Source organism: Trifolium pratense, linkage group LG1 (genome assembly GCF_020283565.1).
Source record: "Trifolium pratense cultivar HEN17-A07 linkage group LG1, ARS_RC_1.1, whole genome shotgun sequence".
NCBI lineage: Eukaryota > Viridiplantae > Streptophyta > Magnoliopsida > Fabales > Fabaceae > Trifolium > Trifolium pratense.
The window spans coordinates 51,979,823-51,998,744 of record NC_060059.1 but is presented as its reverse complement, the minus strand read 5'-3'; the positions used below and the strand labels follow the sequence as shown (position 1 = coordinate 51,998,744).

Genomic DNA, 18,922 nt, shown 5'->3' with positions numbered 1-18,922 from the left:
CGTACATGATTAAAGAAATTAAAATGCACAAATAAATAAATATAAATAACTTAATCTCATTTATATAATTCATTCAATAATGACAAAATCCATACATCAAAAATTTAATTCAAGTACTTGAAGTTCCAAACGAAAGAAACTAATGTAGTTCAAACATTCAAAAATTAAAACATAAATATATTAGTAGAGTGGCTAAACATAACATTACGTCAAAATAAGTTCAAAAAGTATCTAAATATCCCTAGTATGTGATGTTGCTTCATAATCCTTAATTAGTGTTAACTAGACTCAGAAACGCCTATCATCGCTTGACTCTTCTTATTCGGTTACCTGAAAAAACATAAGTATATATTAGGATACTTAAAAAAGTGAAATGAGTTGTACAAATTGACTTAGTCCATGGCATAATTCCACAAGATAATGGTATTTTCATACATAACATAACGCATCACTTTTCTAAGCAGATCAAATAAATGAACTCATAACAGAACAGAATCTTTTTTAAAAGCCAAGGAATAATTTATTAATGAAAGAGAGAGATAAGGTATACCAAAGAGTTACAATACAACACTTCAAATCATACAAACACATGATTACAATGCCAAAGTGACTCAATCATTAACAACCCCAGAGTTATAGCAACCCACAAAAGACAACAAATAAGGGCAACAAAATTAAGCTCCATCAAAACAACTCCCAGGCCTAAGACATGATTATAAAGCTAACCTAAATGGTAGAGACAAGCTGCAATCAATTAACTCCCATACCTCTTTTCAAATTGCAAATTTTTTTTGTAAGCACGGTAGTGTGTCATACCAGAATCTATTCAATCAAATATAAATCGAAATGATTATGAACTGAACATAATAGGAGATATAAGAGGAGAGATTTTTACCTCTATGGTCAAACCATGCTTGGAAAGTAAAGGGCATACTTGAAAAAACCAGTAGGATTTCACAAAGAACCATCCAAGTTCTTAACTCCAGTATGCATATTCTTTAGCCTGCACATTGGAGAAAAGGTTTAATTGTCATAGAGAATAAATTCATCAACAATTTACTACACATGGCTTGGAATGATGGGTGTCATAGAGCATAGTTACTGGATTGTTGGAGATGGGTGTGCTATTAAGGCATGGAATGATGCTTTGTGTAGAGAATGAAACATAACGGGCTGCTCACAAATGCTCTCAAAAGTGTAATAGGATTGTGTCATGCAATGTGATTGTATTGTAGGGATATCGAAGAAACAATATTACATGCATTGAGAGATTGTCCGGTAGCAAAGGAATTGTGGATGAAAGTGCTCCCTGTTGCATCCAGAGGCATATTTTTTATGGGAGACTTAGATGGTTGGATTGAGTTCAATGTCAATAATAATGTTAAATGGTATGATAAAGAAGGATGGTGCAATTTTTGGGCTACTACATGCCACTGTTTGTGGACTTGGAAAAACAAGGAATTACATGAGGAGGCTTTTGTGAGACCAATGAGACCGATTCTGCATATTCAGAAGGCAGTAAGGGAGTATGCGCAGGCCATGAAAATCAACGCGAGTATGGAGGTGGGAGAGAAGATTGTTGCGTTAATTGGGTGTATATTCACAGACCGAGTTAAATGACAGTATGCTGATCACTTACAACACTTACACTTACATAAGATATTCATTGAACTTATACAACACTTACACTTGAAAATTCAGTTTCAGATGTAATAGAATTCAACTTTAAGCTTAAAAAATTATGTGTTTGTGCACACATAGAGTGGTAATGCTGAAATACTAGCCCATTGTAATGCCGAAATTATGTAATTAAATGTTATAACACTTAAGCCTAGCTAAAGTAACTAAATGTTATAACACTTATAAGCCATCACATTCAGATCATACAACACAGATGAAATTTCAACTAGCAAAATAGCATGAAAAGTTTAATCTAGAACCAAAGGACATAACAAGCAATGTGTGCCTTAAAGTGGAGTCATTACCTCTGAACTTCTAAGAACAACCTATCAGACTTGAACTTTAACATTCCATTGAACTTGAAGGAAGAGAATAAATCTTTTAGAGAGGATGACGACCGAAGATTTTTGACCACCTCCTACCAAGCGATTGCGCTCATGTTAGGTTTACTCTCAAACTGGCTGACCAATATCAATGACAATGGTGTAAACACCTGGCTGACTAATATCAATAGGTTGCAAGCACTTAAGACCAATATGATAATCACCCAATAGACAATGAACCCTCAGCAAGCCAGCCATACTAAAAATAGGACAGATTTCATATAAGCTATAAGTTGTTTTCATAAGTCAAACTGAAAATAAGCTAAAAACAGGCAAGTACATGTCATAAGTTGCAACCATTAAAAACAGCCAAGTACATGTCATAAGTTACAGCCAAGTCAGACAGGTGCAACCATTAAAACTAATCAAAATCATGATTAAAAATAACTCAACAAAATTAAGCACAAAAGGATAATGTTATATAACAGAAAAACAACAAATAAGCACTCTCATGAGTAAAAAATGCATAACAACCTCCTACCTAAGGTATGAAAGTTAAAAGTAGTTTGAGATCCTAAAATAAGATTACAAAATCAGTGGGTACAAGTTGCAAAATCAGTGCCATTAACCTATTAGGTGTGAAATTACGCATACCAATACTGCATTTGCTTATTTAAATTTTAAACTTGTATGAAAGCATGAGCATATGACATACCAGAGAAGAAACTCGCATATCTAATCCTTGTCTTTCCTTTGCCTCATTCAAAAAAGAAACCACATGCCTTTTTACCTCTGTAAAGAGTTTGAATTTTGTAGTAACTATATATCTAATTAATGGCAGTGATTCAAATCTAAATTACATTGACACACTAAATCAATGAGTAACGAGATATATACCTGAACAAGTTTGTACAAAACTGGGTTGGAAATCTGCTTAGGTGAAAACAAAGCAGAACTGCTTCTATCAACTCCACTTTCTTCAAGCTTCCCATCATCATTATCCACATGCACCTCAAATCCATAATCCATAAAACAAAGAAAAACAAACAAAATTAACATACAAAAATCTCTATTCCAACACACAAGTACACAATCTATAAAACAAATTAAGTTAACAAACAAAATCCTATCTTTTCCAACACATGCAACAACCCAGATAACAAAAAATAAAAATTTCGCAGTGTACACATCCAAAACCTCAAAAAAATCAAAACTTTTCAAAAATAAAAATCACACCCTAGAACCATTACAATCTAAGCTTCGTTTCACTTTCTCCATACTATTCGATCTCTCCATATACCCTGTTTACTTCGAAAGGAAAAAGTTGAAAATCGAAAATGAGAGGATAGAAAAACGATAGAAAAGATGAAAATCGAAATACAAATGAAGAATCTGTGAAAATTTCGATGAATACCTTTATGTTTCTTCTTCTCACGGGAACAAAGCATGCTTCTTCTTCTTCTTACAGATTAGGGTTCTTGAGGCTTCATGAGAGTGAGAGGGATTCGAGAATAAGCTTACAGATTAGGGTTCAAGAATGATTTCCGTGAGAGTGAGAGGGATTCGATTAGGGTTTTGAGAATGAAGGCTTGTGAGTTGTGAGAGTGAATATAGAGAGAGAGTATAGATTTTCGTGAGTGAAGAGAGAGAATGAAGGGTTTGATAAATCGTGTTTTTTTTTTCTTTGTTACAAAAGCCAAAACATTGCAACGGTTCACTTAACTGTCGCAGAATTCCCAAATTAAGCCAAAACATTACAACGGTTGACAAAACCGTCGCATGCACCGTTGCAAAAATTCAAAATTAAGCACATTGCAACGGTTCTAGTCAAATGGTCGCAATGCAAGTGTCGCAAAGTGACAATTTTCTTGTAGTGATTGTCAATATGCTTTTGGCTATGATCCTTTCATTGATAATTACAAGGTTATTGCTGTTTTAAGTTATTTTGTGCCAGAGAATGACCAAATAGTCTGCAAAAGTAGTGAAGTTAAAGTTTATACTTTGGGCACCGACTCTTGGAAAAAGATTAAGGACTTCCCTTCTTCTAAGACTCCTCATGGCAGACGGAGACGGGGAATATTCGTGAGTGGCACGGTTAATTGGTTGACATACGACGATAATTCAAAGAATTTTACTGGCATTGTTTCTCTTCATTTGGGAAGTGAATCTTATCAAGAAATACCACTGCCAGGTGATAATGTAAATTTTAATACTTTGACCTTGGATGTGATGAGGGATTGCTTGTGCATATTTTCTCAAGAAAGTGTTGAATCTTTTATTGATGTTTGGCTTATGAAGGAATACTACGTTAATAAAGATTCTTGGGTTAAATTGATTAGTGTTCCTCACATTGGTGATTCTGGTTACTTTTCTCACCCTGGTGGTTCTGCTTACTTTTTTACCAAGATACTGGATATTTCCGAGGACAACAACCAAGTGTTGCTTGTCTTTACAGAGCTTGATAAATTGAAGTGGGTTGTTTATGATTGCAAAAATAAAACTCCAGTGAGTTCCAAGATTGAAGATTTGAGTTGGGTAGAATCAAACGTCTATGTTGAAAGTTTGATATCACCATAAGAATTTAGATGATGTGCTATGTGACTAACTAGTATGAGATTCAATCCATCCTTCTATGTTTATTTGTTATTTTATTTTATGTTTCTTTTTAGTGTTGGCGAATTCATGGATCATTGTGTCTTTTATTTTATGTTTGGATCGTTGTTTCTTTTTAGTTTGGGTTATTTATCTTGAATCTTGCTTTGATGGTGTGCAGTTTGATTTTGTAAGATCGAAATTAGGATTTCGATGTTATTATGCCAACAGAATATAATCTTTGTTTCTTATGAGATTTTTAAAACTTTTTTACAATCAAGAATTTTAACACATGATTTGAATGAATTTTGAGAGATTTTTTTCAAAAGACTTTTTACAATCAAGATTTAATAATTTTTTTTTTTTTGATAAAAAGATTTCATAATACTTTATATATTAGGAAACTTTTGTATATTTGGAAAATTTTAAAAGAATCAATAAATCCTTTTAATTTTTTTTAAAAGAATCAATAAAGAATCGGTAGACTTTTGAATACCAATAGATATTTTAAAAGTAGTAACAAATCTCAATTGAATACCAACAGATTTTATTGCCTTGAAAAAAAATTTTGTTTGTCGCTTAATTGAATACCACAAGATTTATTTAAATTTTGTAAAAGTCTTGATTGAATACCTCGAAAAAATTTTGTCATAAAAAAGTGTATTAAAATCCCATGAAATTCCAACCTAATACACCATAAAAAGCTATTATTATGTAGTATGTTTTATTTTATTTTAAAAAAAAAAACACGGATGGAATTTAAATATATCCAATTTCTTAATTGAATACCACAAGATTTATTTAACTTTTGTAAAAGTCTTGATTGAATAACCTCAAAAAAAATTTGTCATAAAAAAGTCTTTTAAAATCTCATGTAATTCCAACCCAATACACCATAAAAAGCTATTATTACCTAGTATGTTTTATTTAAAAAAAAACCCGGATAGAATTTAAATATATCCAATGTTCACGAAACAAACCTCGTAACCCACCCGCCACTAAAATCAGAGTACCTACCTACCACTAGCACGGTTTCTTCTCATTCACTTATGACTCGACGGTGATTCATTACACACGCCACCGTCGTTTACCTATCTTCCTTTTGATGTCATAGACTCATAGTAGAAATCTTGTGTAGACTCCCTCTTAAGTTCCTCCTACAATTGTGTTGCGTATGCAAGTCATGGATTCTCTTATCTTAAAAGGATCTCTCTCAAATTCGCCAAAAACACCTTCGCATGTCAACCAAACGCCACCACCTCATCACAACCGGTTGGGACCTCTTAAAAGAGTTAGCTATAATCTCTTATCCACTTGACTCTATTCCACTTCACTCTATTTTAACCTCTAAAGGCACACGACTCGATTACTCTCCAATTATTTTTTGTCCATATTATCGTGAGGGTCTCATTGCTGTCAATAAACTTGCTCTATAACCCTTGTCTTAGAAAAGTAAAGGAATTACCCTCTTTAGAAGTTCCACCAAAAAAATCTTCAATTATATATGCTTTTGGCTATGATCCTTTTATTGATAATTATTGCTGTTTTGTGTTATCATGTGCAATAATACAAAGATTGCAAAAGTCAAGTTCATATACTTTGGGCATTGACACTTGGAAAAGGATTCAGGAGGACTTCCCTTCTAAGGTTCCTTATTTGTGAGTGTGGCACGGTTAATTGGTTGACATACTATAATTCAAATGGATTTAATAACTTGAAGTAATCTTATCAAGAAATATCCCTACCTATTATGGAAATTTTGATATTTTGACATTGGGTGTGATGACGAATCGTTTGTGGATATTTTCTCGAGAAATTGGTTACCCTTCTCCTGATGTTTGGCTTATGAAGGATTACGGTAACAGAGATTCTTGGATTAAATTGATTCATCTTCCTTACTTTGGTTACTTTTTGTTGGAACAAAGAGCACTGGTGTGAATTTAAAATAAAATTTTAAAGTTCCACATCCGATAATAGAACATAGTAGTATGTATTATATATCAGTGTGTATTTTGAGTATAAAAATAATAATAGAAAGAGTAGTATTTACACGACCACCTCACTGATTTTTGAGTCATCAGCATGATCTCCATTTTTATAGGAAATAAGTTTGTATTAGAAGCACATGTTATACTCTCTTGATATAAAATACTAGTAAGTCTCTTAAGAAATAACCGTAATGAAAAACAACCCCACGTTAATTTTAAAAGAATAAAGGGCTAGTTTGTTTTAGATTTAAGAAAATAGATTTTTTCTTTGTATTTTTGAAAATATATTTTCTAAAATCGTTTTTCAAAATATTACAAGTTTGTTTATATTCATTTTTTTTTTAAATTTAAACACTAATTTTGACATCATATAACATAAACACTGATTTTTATGAAAATCTATTTGAAATAGCTTCAAAATTAAATAATTTTTTTAAATTTTGATATCCAAAAAAAGTTTCAATAAAATGACCTAAAATAACATTTTAAGAATAACTATTCAAACCAAATTTTCATTTGAAGCTTTCATAAAAAGCTTCTTTGTAAAAAAAATTTACACAAAATTATTTAACAATGTAAGAATCTATTTTCAAAAAATCTATAACAAACAAGCCCAAAGTCTATTCTTTGTATTGTATGATACTAATACCAGTTTAGTATTAATTTGTTTTGAGAAGTTATCATAATATCACTAGTTCCTTCAAATTAAGAATGATCATAGTTATAGTATCATTATTAATATTCCTTTGATTCAAGAATGGTTCAAGTATTATATAAGAATGGTTTTAGTACCATATTAGAATGGTCATAGCACCATATTAGAATGAACTTAAAACCATAGCGCACTGATTTAAGTACGAATAATGCTAGCAACACACTCTTTAACAAACACACTCTAACACACTTTCTTCTATTGATTAAAATTTATATGGGTCCCATAAAAGTTATATGGGTCCACATTTTTTTATGGGACCCATGTGAATTTTAACCAATAAAAGAGAGTGTGTTGGAGTGTGTTTGCTAAAGAGTGTGTTGCTAGCACTTCTCGCTTTAAGTACAATATTTGACGTGTAATTCTTGCTCGATATTTACAGTGTAGTATTTATCGTCCGCCCGATATCTACAGTGTAGTATTTGACGTGTAGAATTTGTCTCATACATGATCATTATTTTGATATTTTTTTCCAGTGATAGTTTATCACGTATATGATAGTTAAAATTTATGTCAATTATAACTTATCCAGTGTGAAATAGTTTTTTTGAAAATTTCATTAGTTAGAACTTGTCTCACATATTGTAATTTTTTTTCTATTTTTATCGGTGCTGATTTGTCCTGTATATGATAGTTATTTGGAAATTTTTTCTGTTATAACTTATCCAGGTATAGATTTAAATAAATTTTGATATTTAAAGTAGCATGAATGTTAAATAAAAAAAATTTGGGTAAAAAGAGGGGAAAATCCCAAAGAAATAAACAAGTTTTCAATAAATTAAAAATTAATAGTATGTTTAAATATGTAAAAACAAAATAATAAATTGTGTTAATTAAGAAAAAGTGAAAAAAATAATAGAAACTTATCCGTATAAGATAGTTTTTTTTTTTAAAAAAATTATATCGGTTAGAACTTATCCCGTGTATACGATAGTTTTTCTTTTTAAAAAATTGTTATTAGTTAGAACTTGCCTCACATTTGATAATCATTTTGAAATTTTTATCAGTTAGAAATTATTTCGTATATGATAGTTAATTTGAAATTTATATAAGTCGGAACTTATCCTGTATCAAATAGTTTTTTTTTTTTTTATAAAAATTGTAATTGGCCGGTTAAAACTTTCTCACATTTGATAATTATTTTAAAATTTTTATCAATTAGAATTGCCCCATATATCATAGTTAGTTTGAAATTTATATTAGTTAGAACTTATCCAGTATATATATATTTTTTTAAAATTTTTATTAGTAATAACTTGTGTCACATATGATAAGTATTTTGAATTTTTGATTAGTGATAATTTATCTCGTAGACGATAGTAAAATTTATATATCAGTTAAAATTTATCTCGTGTCAATTAGTTTTTTTTTTTTGAAATTTTTATTAGTTATAACTTTTCTCACAAATGATATTTAGTTTGAATTTTTTATCGGTGATAATTTATCCCGTATACGATTGTTAAAATTTATATATGAGTTTGAGAGGGAAAGTAGAAATTTGAATAAGAGATATTTCAAATTTGATTTGAGACATTAGGAACCCAAAATAGTTTGAAAAATAAACTTCTTCACATGTGACTTCTTCACATGGCTTAGATGGCTTTGTTCCCCAAACTGAATTTTCACTCAAAAAGTGAAAATGGCTCAAGTGACTTAGTTACAATGTAAAAACTGGTTTGATAAAAGACTTTTTCACTCACAAACTAAGAAAATGGCTCATATGGCTTGGTTCCATTATAAATGGTGTGTACTTTTAGTTCAGTTATCAAATTTTGGGATACCAATTACCCTTATTTGGGACACATGGCAGCAGCTTAAGTAAGAGTAGTTTGGACTTATTCAGAACAACTAACTTTCTTATATAGATTAGATTAGATATACTGTATATTTTCTGAGGACAACAACGATGTGTTGTTCGTCTTTAATAATAAAGAGCTTGATAAATTGAAGTGGGTAATTTATGATTGCAAAAATGAAACTATAACGAGTTCCAAGATTGAAGATTTGAGTTGGGTACAATCAAAAGTCTATGTTGAAAGTTTGATACCACCTTGGTTATACCATTAGGATTTAGATGATGAGCGATGTCATTAGTATGAGCTTCAAACAATACTTTTATGTTTTTTTTTTAGTGTTGGTGATTTCATGGACCATTGTTAATTAATAGTGAATAAAATTTGCAGCTTCAGATATTTTTTAATGTTTGTTTATAATCAAGTTCTAATGGATAGATACTAATAAGATCATGATATAGGAATTTGATTATTCAATAACTGAGTGGAGCACAAATAAATCTTCTTTTTGATATATATGCATTCTTCCCTGTTGAAAGTGGATGCAATATTGTGTAAAATGTGATTGTTTTTTTGATTGGTATTCTTACTGCATAATGCATATATATGTTTTTCTGGCTTCCCTTCACAGTAGCAAAGTTAATTTACATGGGGTAGATTTTAGAGTTGAATTTTATTGTTGGGTAATTTGAAGGATTAGTAATAGTATTGTGAAACATGAAATTGGATTTCAAGTACAGGTTCACTATATATATATTGTATTAATGTTCTGATTCCTTGGAGTGGGGCTCGGCAATTCAGAATTTGGCTGTGCAAGGTAAGGAAAGTCTGACCAATAATTGTTCCTACGTGGAATCGAACTCGGGTTCTCATGAACTATCCATCACATGAGAAGCTCATTAACCACTTAAGTCCAATTGTATAATCAATAGTGATGTGTAGTCGATGTGGAAAAGCACTCAAAAATTGGCGTGCTTGTTCGAGGTCGAACCTGTATTTATGAACTAAAGAGTTGTAAATTAATATGACTGTCAATTGTGGTAACATCTTTTGTGTTCATACATGATCTAACCTGATGATCAGAAAGGTTGAGGCCGGTCCGTTGAGCAAGCTTCCACACCGAAGGGGGGGTTTGTACCTGCAGGTGCTCCGATGCCTAAGTCAGCAAAGAGAACAAGAGAGATACAATAGAAGAGAGAGAAAGTATAGTGAGAATGAATCAGAATACCTGGCTCTCCTGTCTAGGAGAGCTTATATAGTGCCCCCAGCGCTGGGCCAAAGGTTGGTCTATTGGGCCGGGATAACCGGCCCAATAGACTCAACTGCCAAGATAGTCCCCGTATCGTAGGGGAAGGCCGTTATTTGCCTCTATCTTGGTTGGAGCCGTTCCGCTATTCGCGGGTAAGGGATAGGCTCCGTGACAGCTGTGGCTGGATAAAGGAGCACGTGCTAAATGTGCTGCTTAGCTGTTAAGCTACGATGGAATGGATCAACATGCATGGATATACGAGCACGTGTTTAACGTGCTGATTACCCACAATGTCGAGCAGGGCACGTCATTGGCTGACGTGTCGGGGAAGTCTCCCCTTATTGGGCTGTGCCCCAAATGTCGGGCAGAAGTGATTGGGCCAGCCCTTGGCCCAGTCCAGAACAGGAGCCCCCCAAGTCGTTGCTCCTAGGCGTAGGAGTAATGACTTAAGATTCAGGCCCGCATGTCGAGGAGATGTTTTCCCCGGCAATCCTAGGAGGAGTTCATAATTCATGGATTATGATTGTTGCTCGTTTACGCGAGGAGCGCGCTTGTACGTTGCTCGTAAATTCCTCGGTGGTATGACGAGGAGGATTTTCCAAGGAGGAAGTTTCCCTTTGCTCGTATCGCATGCCACGATGTTCGAGGAGGAATTTACGGGGAAGAGATTTTGTTTTTGGAAGTCATTCACTTTTACGTTCCTCGACAGACTGTCGAGGAAGTGTTGTGTTAATTGCATCTTGTCGATGCTGCCTATTTTTGCGGGCATGTTTATTTATGAAGATTGCTTCAATTGCCCGTGATTTTCGCCTGATCGCGGTGTCGAGGAGATAATTACGTTGGTGATAACGATGAGCCCCTCGAGAGACGCGTGGTCTGTTCGATGGGATGTGAAAAGACAGACGTTTTGTCTGATCTTGACACGTGTGTGTGCTAGTGGAAAGAGTAATGATGACATTGGGAATATGCAGCAGTTGCCTCGTTTTACGAGGGGGCTTTCTAGCCGTTGGATCGTCGCGTCTTTTGATTTCTCTTGAGATCAAATTTTGGCCATTTGATGGTTCTTAATCATGGCCATTGGATATCGATCAACGGTGGTCATGTGTTAGAATGCATTGCCTCATGATGGAGGTGCAAAGATGTGAAGCGTTTATAAATAGAGTGGGGGAAAGCCACTTTCAAAGTTTCAGACTTTGTGTGTTGATATTTCTTGCATTTTGCTGATGCTGCTTCTGGTTCAAAGGATCCTTCAAGTTTCAACAGATTGTGAATCTCTTTTCTTCCTTTTATCTTCGAGATACAGAGGTAACGTAACGTTCTTAGTCCATTTCTCTGCTCTCTTTTTTCTTTTTGTGCTTCGTTGCTTATGTCTTTAGATCTCCTTGGGTTTTTGAGTGTTTAGTTTGTACCCATTTTGGTTTTGGGTCGAACCTTATTTGTTAGTGGTTTAGAACACCGTTTTTTAGTGAGGTATTAGTGTTTGGTGGTGGTATTTTCACTATCAAACGCTATTTCTGAGTGTTGTAATGTTTTCGTGATTCTGGGTTTTGCCCATATTTTTTCCGTTTTCTGGAAAAAACAACGAACTTTGATGAACTTTGATGAATTTCTGGGAAATGATGACGAACATATGATGAAGGTGATGAATCTTCTGGGTTCCGCGAAGAATGTTCATAGATTTCTGGGAATTTTATGCGTTTTTCGTCGGGGAGGAGAATGTTGTTTCCTCTCCCCGTTAACAATTACTATCTTGTCGGGGAGAATTGGTTCGCTATTTCTCCCCGTTTATTGTAGCAAAAAGCTAGGTTACTTGAACCTTATGTCGGGGAGCTTCTCCCCGTTTTCGCCCTTGCGAATATTTTAAGTGTCTTCATGAATTGTATGAATGTCGGGGACCTTTTCCCCGTTTTTTTTTTCGTTGAGTTTGTAAAAACTCTGTGTCGGGGAGCTTCTCCCCGTTATTTCGCTGGGAAATTTCTGTAGATAAATGAGTTTGTAGAAACTCTGTGTCGGGGAGCTTCTCCCCGTTTTTAACTTTAGGTTTTTATGCAAAACTAAGTTTGCTTCTAAGCGTCGAGCAACGTTTTGAGCTTGTGTCGGGGATCTTCTCCCCGTTTTTAGGCTTTGTTAAATGGTTCTCCTCGTTTCCTCTGTTTTGTTTTTGTTTGCCATTTTGATAAGGGCTTTTGGTCGGGGACAGCGTCCTCACCCTATCCTACGCCCTTTCACTTGATCTGCGGTGAAAGGGTGGATTTGATAGTCGTCGAATTCACTTAGTTTTCGCTGCTTTTCAGGTATTCAAAATGTCAGATACAGAGGAGGCGACGGGGAGCCAAGCAACGTCGAAACATAAGCTGGTCGACACCACAACAGATCCAGAGCTGGCCTGGGTTGCGCCCGAGCCTCGGGGCATTGCTTCGACGATTACTGCCCAGGATCCCCGGCTTTTTACTATCGTCGAGGAGGTTGGCGCGGTCAACTGAGAGGTTCACGCACCCACGGAAGGGGAGCGGATTTGTTCGTCGTACAATGAAGGTGGATTTACTATGTACGAGATGGCGTTCAAAGAGATGGGATACCGGCTGCCCTTCAACAACCTGGAGGCTGAGATTTTTGGCCGGTTAAAGGTGGCTCCCTCCCAACTGCATCCAAATTCATTGGCGTTCATCCGGGCATACCAGATCCTTTGTCGGTATCTGGAGGTGGAAGCCACCGTTTCCTTATTTTTCTACATCTTCCAAATCCAACGACAGAAAGTCGGGGACCGGCAGGGTTGGATTTCCTTGAAGCATCAGTCGAGCAAAATATTTAAGATGTTCGTGGAGTCTGCTCGGGGTTTCAAGGAGAGATACTACGTGGTCAAGCCGGTGACGGAGTTTGCTTTGAACTCCTTATATATGGACAGGCCTGTACTCCTCGAGGATGGGTCTCCTCAGTTGGACGAAGGAGGGGAGCCGGTAACGGAGTGGGGCCTTCGTTTTCCGCTGTCTTGGTCGTCAGAACATTTTTTACTGTGAACCGATGAGTATCTGACGGCTGTCGAGGACCTGACCCCGGCGGAGATGGCAGGCTTTGAGAAGCTTAAGGCCTACGTGGATGGCTTTAAGCCGTGTAAGGTTGTAACTAGTTTGGGGGAGGTTGCTTTAGATAAGTACGGTAAACCGAGGATCGAACCTCGTTATGTTAATACCAAATTATTATTGTCGTGCAAGACTGTCTCTGCCGAGGACACTTTGTTGGGTAACTATTTTAGTTCCTGCCCGTTTTTTATATTCAGCATTTTTGATGTTTTGAATTTCTCCCCGTATTTCTGACCACGTTTCTAACTTTGCAGGTAGAATGGCTGATCTTGCTTCCGAGTTGATGAGGATAGCTGCTGAGCAGAGGGGAGAGAAATCAAAGAAAAAGGTGAAGAGGTCCAAGCCTAATTTGTTGGTTTCTGAACAAACTGCTTCGGGGAGCATCAGCCAATCTTCGCCGGTGGGAAGCTCAGCGGGAACCCCGGGAGGTCGTGTTAAGAGGCAGAGGGAGGAACAGATGACGCCTATCGTCGACCTGTCGGAGGGGGAAGGTGGCTTTGTCCTCCCCGCGTGTTTGAGCAATCGGAAGTTCTTTGATAAGAATCCCCTCCAGGTGCCTGCGTCTGAGAAGGCTTATCTCCTGGGCGCTTCTTCATCTGCCCGACAGAACCAGCTCAATGAAGATGTAGCTGCTGTCATCCGGCTGGCGGAGACAGCCTTGGTGTTAAATGAAGGGGGGCCAACTCATGAGGTGGAAAAGCTGGCCGCTAAAAACAGGAAGCTGGAGGCTGAGATTGCTTTGCTGGAAAATGATCTGCTCGACCTTAGGAGCAAGCAGGAAAATTATTTCAAGAATATGGAGGAGGCCCGTCTTACCGCTGAGGAGCTGGAGAAGACGAATAAGGTGCTCGAGGATCTGAAAGTCAGCAATGCCGAGCAGAGGAGTAAGCTGTTGGAAGAAGTGGCTATGTTGCAAGCCAAGTGTGCCCCTCTTGAGGATGAGAAGGAGGAGACTCTCAAGTTTGCAACTCGAGGAGACCTGGTGAGGGAAATCAAAAGGCAAGGGGGCTTGATGTTGGCGAGCATGGTGCATGGGTGGAAGAATGCGATCGCCCAACTCAAGGTTGTGAATGCCGAGCATGGCTTGATTACTGATGGCATTCACAAGCTCAAACGGGTTGAGAACGGGCAGATTGTTATTCCTAAAGAATATAAGCAAATGGCCCTTGAGGAGGAGAAGTATGATGAGGGTGGTGATGGTGATGACGAGGAGGAGGAGGAAGCTGAGGAGGAAGCCGTCGGGGAGGAGAAGGCACCAGATGATAACCCAGAGGGTCACGATGAGAGCACCTGATCCTCCTCGACACTTTTATTTGGGCCTGCGCGCCATTTTCTTTGTTTAATTTTGAACAATATTTGGGGGCCTGCGTGCCCGGTTTTGTAATATTTGAACAAGTGGGTTTTTATGCCCGGTATTTTTATGACAGTGCCCATTTTCTTGATCCTGCTCGTCTATCTCATTCTCCTCGTGTGTATGTTTAAATTATTGCTTTTCATTTTGCTAAGTTATGCCTGTTCGTGATATATGCATGTCTTTATGCTTGCTCGTTTTTAACTTAACAAATTTTTGGTTTTGATATTCGTATATTTGCTCGACAATGTTGTATGCCTGCCCGACAAAACCATTTTTTCTATTTGCAAGTTTTTGTTCTGAGCGCGTGTCGTCGAGGAGGTCGTCCTCGGATTTAACTTAGAAAGTTTAGGGAACTATCTAAGCGCCTAGAGTTGTTTCTGAGGCTAATACGGGCGCCGACACGTTGTTGTGCCCGCCCCCGCGGCTTGAACTTCCCATCGCGAGCTGGGCGTTAAGCCTTGGCACGAAGACGAGGAGCTTGTCTCGAAGGTTATCCTCGTCGGGGAGACGCTCTGCCCTTCCTGAGCCAGAGTATCTCCTTTTCAATTATTGGATCGAGCACGTGTGCCCGCGTGCTTTCCGTTGTCGAGGTGTCGGGCTCGTTGCTAGAGGATCCGAGCAGCCTTTTAGAATTGTTTTTAGTTTGGCAATAACTTAGCTATAATACTGTTTTAACTTTTGGGCGTTCCAAGGTCGAGGAAGTTTCTTTCCTCGAAGATCCTCGAGATAGTATGCGCCATTTTCTGTTTTGTCAATGACGCGATATGGTCCTTCCCAGTTGGCCGCCAGTTTACCATCCGGGGAGTCCTTAGCATTTCGTCTTAGGACGAGGCTGCCCACTTCAAATTCTCTTTTGATGACTTTCACGTCATGTCGGGCAGCTATTTTTTGTTTAAGGGTGGCTTCCCGAAGGGACGCCCCCGTACGAATTTCTTAGACGAGATCTAGCTCTTCACGGAGAGCTTCGTCGTTGATTTCTTCTTCGAGCGGTTGCTCGGTTCGGCGAGATGGCTCGCCAACCTCCACGGGGATTACTGCTTCTGTTCCATATACCATTCGAAATGGAGTCTCCCCGGTCGTGGAGTGTGGTGTTGTACGATAGGCCCAAAGGACGCTTTCAAGCTCCTCGACCCATTTCTTTTTATTTTGGTCCAATCTTCATCGTAAGCCGCGCAGGATTACTCTGTTGGCGGCTTCGGCCTGCCCGTTAGTTTGGGGATGTTCCACTGAAGTGAAATGTTGCTTGGTCCCCAGAGCAGCGAGGAAGTCTTGGAATCCTTTGTCCGTGAATTGTGTCCCGTTGTCTGTGACGACGGCTTGTGGTATTCCAAATCGGCAGAGTATGTCGCGTTTGAAGAAACGGAGTATCCTGAACGACGTTATGTCGGAGAGGGGTTCTGCCTCTACCCACTTGGTGAAGTAGTCCACGGCGACTATTAAAAATTTATTTTGGTGGAGTCCCTTTGTGAAGGGCCATGGTGACGACAAAGATTTGAGTTCGTGGGGAGGAGTTAGGTGCATGTCCCCGTGTCGTTGACATTTGTCACATTTTTTCACATGGTCCTTTGCGTCTTGCTGCATGGTGGGCCAGTAGTATCCTGCTCGAAGAGCTTTCCTGGCCAGCGATCTTCCTCCCAGGTGCTGGGCGTTGATCCCCTCGTGTACCTCGCGCAGGATGTAGTCGACTGTTTCCTCGTCGACACATTTTAAGAGTGGGATTGAGAACCCTCGTCTGTATAACTTTCCGTCGAGGATGACATACGCGCATGCTCGACGTCTTATTATTGCAGCTTCTTTCTGATCGTCGGGGAGGGTTCCGTTTGCGAGGAAGTTGTAGACGGGGGTCATCCAGCAATTTTTGTCGCCAATGACATTTATGTCGAGGACGTTGGTCGTTTTCTCGATGCTTGGTCGAGGGAGTATTTCTTGAATGACGGATTTGTTTCCGCCTTTCTTTTTTGTGCTCGCCAGTTTGGACAGGATGTCTGCCCGTTTGTTATGCTCGCGTGGAACGTGTTGCACTTCCACGGACTCGAACTTAGTGATTTTTTCCTTCACTAATGCTAAATACTCGGAGAGGTTATCATTTTTGGCTTGATACTCTCCTAACACTTGTGAGGCAACAAGTTGTGAATCTGTGAAGATTTTGATTTCTTTTGCCTCCATGTCCTCGGCCAACCGTAGTCCTGCTAGGAAGGCCTCGTACTCTGCCTGGTTGTTCGATGTCGGGAAGGATAGTGCTAGGGATACCTCGATGATGATCCCGTTCTTGTTTTCCAGGATAATTCCTGCTCCTGCTCCCGTGGCGCTCGATGCTCCGTCGACGAATATTGTCCATTTGTCTGCCTCGCTTGTCGCGGAGGATGGATTCGTCATTTCGGCCACAAAGTCTGCTAGGACTTGTGATTTTAGCGCTTTCCTGCTTTCGTAACGAATGTCGAATTCGGAAAGCTCGAGGGACCATTTGAGCATCCTGCCCGCCATATCTGGCCGACCAAGCAATGACTTAATTGGTTGGTCGGTTCGGACTACGATTGTGTGTGCAAGGAAGTAGTGACGTAGTCTTCTTGCTGCGTTGATCAAGGCAAGGGCCACCTTCTCGATTTGTGTATATCTGAGTTCGGGCCCCTGGAGAGCCTTGCTTGTAAAGTACACTGGTTTTTGTCCTTCCGTTGTTTCACGGACAAGGGCCGCGCTGACGGCCTCAGATGCGACGGAGAGGTAGATGTATAACACTTCCTCGACATCCGGGCGCGAGAGGACTGGGGGTTCGGACAGGGCCTTCTTTAGATGTTGGAGGGCCTGCTTGCACTCGTCCGTCCATTCGAACACAGCTTCTTTCCTTAGTAATTTGAAAAGCGGTAATGCGTGTTGAGCAGATTTTGCTACGAAGCGAGACAATGAGGTCAGCATTCCGTTCAGGGTTTGTATGGATTTCTTGTTGTTCGGAGTTGGGAGCTCCGTAAAGGCACGACATTTGTCGGGGTTGGCTTCGATTCCTCGTTCTGTTAGGTAGAATCCGAGGAACTTTCCTGCTCGTACCCCGAAGGTGCACTTTTCTGGGTTGAATCGCATGTTGTGTTTTCTGGCCTGCTCGAAGACCTTACGTAAGTGGGCGGTATGGTCGATTTCCTCATGGGATTTTACGATCATGTCGTCCATGTAGACTTCGAGCATGTCGCCTATTTCTCCCCGGAATACTTTGTTCATCATCCGCTGGTATGTAGCACCAGCGTTTTTTAGACCGAAGGGCATTACGTTGTAGTAATAGTTGCCCGACTCAGTCATGAAAGCTGTTTTTCCCCTGTCGGCCACAGCCATTGGGATTTGGTTGTATCCTGCATATGCATCCATAAAAGACAATAATTTAAAGCCAGAAGAATTATCGACTAGTTTATCAATGCAAGGTAAAGGATAAGAATCTTTAGGGCAAGCCCTATTGAGATCGGTATAGTCCACACACATTCTCCATTTTCCATTAGATTTTTTCACAAGTACAACGTTAGACAACCAGGTAGTGTATCTGGCTTCAGAAATAAAATTTGCCTCTAGGAGGTCTTTTACAGCTTTTTCAGCAGCCTCCGCTTTTTCGGGAGACTGCCTACGCCTACGTTGCACTACGGCACTAGCAAGTGGGTCGACAGTAAGTTGATGACAAGCGATGTTTGGATCCAGCCCGGGCATGTCGGCAGCGTGCCATGCGAACAAGTCAGCATTTTCTCTAAGGCAGGCTTTTAGCTGCTTCCTAGCCAACTCGGGGAGCCCCGTACCCATCTTGACTCCTTTTTCTGGATCCTCGCCAAACTGGACTATCTCGAAGTCTCCATCTGGAATGGGGCGATAATGCTCTTTGCTCGCCTCGTCGTCCTCCTTCTCCTCCTTCCTCAGCTTTTTCTCCTCCTTATGTTCTTTCTTGGAGGTGCGGCTGTCAAGATCAACAGAGCTCACACTTGGACCGGGCAGACTTGGTGGTGCTTCCGGGGATGGCTTTGGTGGTGTTTCCGAGGAAGGCTTTGGCTTCTTTGGTTCAGAAGCTTTGCCAATGAAATTGTTGCCTTTGGATGCTGCGTCAAAGCACCTCCTCGCGGCTTCAATGTCCCCGTGTAGAGTAGCAACCTGCCCCTTATGAGTGTAATACTTCATCTTCAGGT

General features: G+C 38.9%; 1 protein-coding gene, 1 long non-coding RNA gene and 1 pseudogene across 3 annotated transcripts; 2 read left to right on the top strand and 1 right to left on the bottom strand.

Moving 5' to 3' along the window:
• Nucleotides 1-41: 41 nt before the first annotated feature.
• LOC123902542 lies at nt 42-3,748 on the bottom strand. 2 transcript variants are annotated; one of them, XR_006807646.1, is made up of 6 exons: nt 3,418-3,748; nt 2,901-3,304; nt 2,719-2,795; nt 1,986-2,262; nt 896-1,003; nt 42-330 (listed from the first exon to the last, which is right to left on the bottom strand). It is a non-coding gene; the product is annotated as an uncharacterized LOC123902542 (long non-coding RNA). The 2 variants fall into 2 exon arrangements; XR_006807645.1 differs by lacking the exon at nt 3,418-3,748 and having other exon boundaries at nt 2,901-3,393.
• A 34-nt stretch (nt 3,749-3,782) lies between these two features.
• On the top strand, nt 3,783-4,832 carry LOC123896189 (F-box/kelch-repeat protein At3g23880-like). Its single transcript, XM_045946612.1, has 3 exons — nt 3,783-3,823; nt 3,878-3,942; nt 3,997-4,832. Exons 1-3 carry the CDS (start codon nt 3,783-3,785, stop codon nt 4,578-4,580), a joined length of 690 nt encoding a protein of 229 aa, XP_045802568.1. The 3' UTR covers nt 4,581-4,832.
• An 816-nt stretch (nt 4,833-5,648) lies between these two features.
• Nucleotides 5,649-9,362, top strand: LOC123896179 (annotated as a pseudogene).
• Nucleotides 9,363-18,922: the final 9,560 nt, after the last annotated feature.

Excerpts from the sequence above, each read along its gene's own strand:
- LOC123896189 (XM_045946612.1), top strand. The coding sequence starts at position 3,783 with ATGCACCGTTGCAAAAATTCAAAATTAAGCACATTGCAACG. Across the intron at positions 3,824-3,877 it reads AAATTAAGCACATTGCAACG|TGATTGTCAATATGCTTTTG; the intron begins GTTCTAGTCAAA and ends ATTTTCTTGTAG. Across the intron at positions 3,943-3,996 it reads CAAGGTTATTGCTGTTTTAA|TTTATACTTTGGGCACCGAC; the intron begins GTTATTTTGTGC and ends GTGAAGTTAAAG.